At 42.0% G+C, this 5,169-nt stretch overlaps 1 protein-coding gene across 1 annotated transcript; it reads left to right on the top strand.

The window, feature by feature from the left end:
• On the top strand, window positions 1–3,498 carry LOC106564810 (transmembrane protein 121-like). Its single transcript, XM_014131230.2, has one exon. It carries the CDS (start codon window positions 1,833–1,835, stop codon window positions 2,862–2,864), a length of 1,032 nt encoding a protein of 343 aa, XP_013986705.1. The 5' UTR covers window positions 1–1,832; the 3' UTR covers window positions 2,865–3,498.
• Window positions 3,499–5,169: the final 1,671 nt, after the last annotated feature.

Here is a 5,169-nt window from a genome sequence, read left to right as displayed (position 1 = left end):
ACTTCACAGCAGGGATCAGTCACTCTGAAGAAGAGGGGCGGAGGGATTTAAAGAGCATGGGCCAGGAGTGGAAAAGAAGGGATGAAAAAAGAGAAGAGAACTTGATGGCAGGAGGCAGCTCATACATGACCATCACCATCGCTCCCTTACATCCCTGTCTCTCCTTCCCTTGCTCTCTCTCTCCTCCTGCAGCTGTGGCTTTCTGAGCATGCCTCTTCGACATCCAACGGCTGAGCACACACGAGTGGGGGAAGGAAGAGAAGCAAGAGAGGGGCGAAAAGAGATTCCATCAGACCTAGTTTGGGAAGGCACAGACAAACAGCACCTCAAGTAGGAGCAAGGAGGGCAAATATTTAGAGATTTTCACATTAAAGGACATTTGAAACTGGGAGAGTTGACAATGCTGTGACAATGTGATGGCCATTCGCAAGTCCTTTTCGGACGGGGAAAGAAGATGAGAAAGGAGTGAAAAGGGCTTTTCGTTGATGGCTGTGTGTCTCAATGGGCAGTGGGGCATGTCCGGCATTCGATGGTTCACCGCACTCCGTGGGACATTCTAGGACACTCACCTAGAACGGATCGTTGATCAAAGGGACACATTATTTTTATTGTTCCACCTGAATCTCCGCATTAGGAGCTTTCGGTCGTCTAGGGGAGAGCATCTTTGAAGTGAGAGCACTTGTTATTGAAAAGGACAAGAGGCTTGTTGTTTTTCAGGGATTCAACTTCAAAGATAAACTTTTCTAGGTCCTTTCTTTTTGAGGTTGCACACACAGGTCCCTGTTCCCTTCTATGAGTCAAAAGGGGTGTACGGGGGATGATTTTGTGGGTCAACAGAAAGAGAACGTTGGAATCGCAGTTGTTCGTTTCCTTTTGTCAACACAATATATTGGGAATATCACATTGTTGGGAACGTGTGAGGATTACAATGGAGACGAAATCTATAATTTGTTGCAGTGGATATCCAATACTCACATAATGAACCCTATCCATCATGTTTTTTCACTCCATGCCACTGTATGGAATTAGTGCTGGGGTTGGCAATTCCACATTGGCATCAAACCGGAAATATAATGCTGCGAATCATTATGATTGATTATGACTGGAGACGTAAGTGTAAGTGCATTGCTGAATCCATTGCGCTCTTTGTTACTGCTCGGAAGAGCTCCGGGAGAATTTTTTATGCGGCAACTTATCTACAATGTCCAACATCTAAAATGATATCAACCACTGACAGAATTACAAGAACATTAAAGTAATAAAAGAGCAATTCCCAGTTACTGCAGATACTAAAGGACTACAAATCGATGACGTGGAGGCATTGTGTTTAGAGTGTAGAGTTATAGAGTTAGGGCTAAAAATATTATATTTCGATTTTTATTAGGATCCCTAGGCAGCAATGCAGTTTCAAATGTACTCTGCTTGACTGTTTCCCTGCTTGCTGAGTACTGAATAGAGGTTGAAGGATAACTATTCATATTTATGAGGGTATTTTGGGGGAACTGATGGCAGGTCATGCAAGTGGACCTGACTTTGTACAAACAGTCATCTGATGGGAATACAACTATCTGAACCAAATGGTAGGATATACCTGATTCAACCAACAGGACTAAAATGAGCTGATGAACAGAGACAGTTACCACAAATTTATTATAATACCCAACCCTCTTTGAACCAAGGTTTTTGCTTTGACCCACAACTTTCATTAATTTTTTATTATTTATTTCTTAACTCTTTTTTTCTTGGAACTTCATTTTTGTTTGACCTTTGGTTTGTCTTTTGTCTTGGATCTTGGTTTCCCTTTTTTCCTGGACGTTCACCACCTGGTCAGTATGGTGCCACCACCACCCGCCAACAAGCTTCATGTGTGCTTGTCGGCCGTCTTGATCATGGGCAGCATGGCGCTGATGGACGCCTACTTGGTGGAGCAGAACCAGGGGCCCAGGAAGATCGGTGTGTGCATCATGGTCCTCGTGGGGGACATCTGCTTCCTCATTGTCCTACGCTATGTGGCTGTGTGGGTGGGTTCTGAGGTGCGGACCTCCAAGCGTGGCTACGCCATGATCCTATGGTTCTTCTATGTCTTTGTCCTGGAAATCAAGGTCTACTTCGTCTACCAGAACTACAAGGCCGAGGACGGAAAGGGGAGAAGTTTGGACGGTTGGACTGGCAGCGGCAGCGTGGACGGGGTGGCACGGAAAGCGCTGACATTGCTTCTGTCCATTTGCGTGCCCGTGGTCTACATCACGTTGGTGGCCATCGACCACATGGAGTACGTGCGGCCGCAGAAGAAGAAGGAGGAGATCCGGTGTCGACTCTTCTGGGTGGTGGTGGACTTGCTCGACGTCCTGGACGTGCAGGCCAACCTATGGGAGCCTCAGAGGAGAGGGCTCCCCCTATGGGTGGAGGGACTCATGTTCTTCTACTGCTACATCCTGCTGCTGGTGCTGCCGTGCGTGTCGCTGAGTGAGATCAGCATGCAAGGTGTGAACATCGTGCCCCATAAGATGATGCTCTATCCGATTCTCAGCCTGGTGACTATTAACATTATCACTCTCTTCATTCGAGGTGGGAACATGGTTTTCTATAGGGACTCCAGGGTGTCTGGGATACTGATGGGTAAAAATGTGATCGCCATTGTTCTCAAGACATGCAGTTTCGTCCAGTATCGGAGGCATCTCGGCGAGGTCCCGTCTCCCGCCCTTGGCGTAGAGATGCAGAAGAATTGCATTGTCCACGGCCCAAAAGTGACTATGCCTGTGCCCATGCCGATGCCCATGCCACCCCAAGTAGTGATTCAAGACTTCACAACGTTTCCCGAAGAGATGGTGTGTGTGAGTGACACAGAGGTTGAGCAAACGTGACACAGGTCTGGGTGAGAAAGTAATAAAGATACATAACACATTATAAGCTTTATTATAGGACATTATAAAATACTCATTCATGCGTATAACAAGTTATTAAGCATGATGCCTGCAGGGTTTTAGTAAAGTGTCACCAGAACAGTTGGCACAAGGAAGCAGTGTAGGGTCACGACAAGTAGGGTCACAACCATTTCCTTGGACCAGGGAGGAAATTACTATAGGGAGAAGTGAATGTGCCCCTCCCAATAATGATGATGTAATGAGGAACAAAAAACTAAAATGAAAGGTTAAAGGGATACTTATACTTGTATAAGATATTGTGCAGAACAAAGTATGATGCACCTTTTAATTTGGGGAGGATTTTTGTCTCTTTGTGCACCTGTAAAACTACCTAAAAATATTAATGTGAGGTGCTGGATACAGTAAATGAAAGATATTCCGCACACTCTCCTGATCATTGCTGTGTTTATTATTTATTTTAGTATTGTAAAGAGGCAGTTCAATGAACAGTAGAGTACCTTCACTCTGACCGATCCTCCTTTCCAAACTGTTTTTGTTCTAATGCTGTTTGAGCGTCAATGTGAACCATTTGTATCGAATGACTTGTCTTTGATAAATGAGCCCTGTATTGAAAGAGTTCAGGTTGCGGTTGTTATGTATTTTGCATTCGATTAAGCGATAAGCGTAACACTGAAGAGCTTTAAAAGAAAAAGGAGCAATTCAAAGCATTTCTTTTCCAATAATTTTGCTAAGAAAAGTTGGCTTTTTTCTTAGACAATTTCTTACTGTTCACTGTGGTCAACCAAATAAGATTTAAGAAAATACTTTAATGCGACTGGAATATGTGTACTCAAAAATAGGCCTTTATCAAATATGTATTGAATATGAAAATGAGAGATGTCTGCTAACTTGTTTTGACATGCGCTTATGAAGCTGAGCTTTAGAGGTAAGCTGATTACAAAGACAGATATTTGTTTTGAAAGAAGACGTTTTATCAAAGAGAGATATTCTACACACATTCGTGTTCAGACAGAGAAATCACAAGACAACTTCTGTCCTGTGAAAACTACATATTTTTTTATTATTGAGGCATGGCTGTTCTCTTCACTTCCTCCATTCACCCTTGGAAGATGCGTTGACCTTTTTCAAAAGTACAATTTCAGTATACATAAGAAAAACTATATCAAGTGCATAATTAACCCAAAGACATTGAATTTGGCAATCAGTGCTCCCTCAAAAAATAAGGACATGACGCCTCTGCATTCAGTGTTGGTAGAGAATATATTCCGACTCACAGTATGAGCTCTATGTTTGAGAAATGTAACTAATACACAATATCAAAATTCTGTTTACAGTTTTCTCAGAAAGACCATGCTGCATAATTGGTGTGGTATCCATGGCTACCAAATATCTTATGATGACTGTGATATCTGCAGTATGAGGAAGATAAGTTAACGATTATTTAACTGTCGCTAGCTAGATCATTATATTTCCTTCTGTATTGTTCTCTGATATTGTTTTACAATGCCTTTACATCAGCACTCTTCATTTACGGTTAGGCTTTGAACCCTTAAAAGCACATTATTTATAGAGTAAGTATTACAGTATGCAGGCAATGTTCAAACAAAATATTCCATCTCACAATTTATTCCTCACTTTTTGGACCCTAAGAGAAAATAATAAAATACAATAAACTTCATTTAAATATGATCAAGGACACAATGTACACTGCTGCAGGGCAGTTATTCATCCTTTAGGAGGTGTCTGTTGCTGAGGTTGTCTATAAGGAATGGGTAAGTGAAATGGAATTCATTGAAAGAACATCAACCATTAATAAGAGTTAATTATGGAATGCAGTTAATATAGAGTGCAGTGGTCTTAAGGTCCTCTGATGGGTCAAATTCTGACCCATACTCACACACGTATATTATATATGCACAAATACAGATGCAGTATTTTTTTGCACACGTTACATCACAGCACAGCATGCCACACTCGCCTGGGTCAAAATCACCTGCAGAAAATTGAAATAACAAATGCCACTCATCCTCATCAAAGTAATTAAAGTATTTTGTGCAAGACTTCATGACTTCACTGCAAAAACTGATGTTTGTCCAAAAGACGCAAACATCACTGCAGTCAAACATCCTATACCTATGAGGAATTCTTATGTGAGAATGCTGTTCATTGACTATAGCTCAGCGTTCATTAATATATGTAAATTCTGCGATGCAAGAACATTTTCAGCAACAACAGAGTGATCGAATTAAGAGTCTTTATCTGTAGTCCCCTCCAAGCTCGTCAC

Source organism: Salmo salar, chromosome ssa12, assembly GCF_905237065.1.
Source record: "Salmo salar chromosome ssa12, Ssal_v3.1, whole genome shotgun sequence".
NCBI lineage: Eukaryota > Metazoa > Chordata > Actinopteri > Salmoniformes > Salmonidae > Salmo > Salmo salar.
This window is presented reverse-complemented; position numbering and strand designations above follow the sequence as displayed.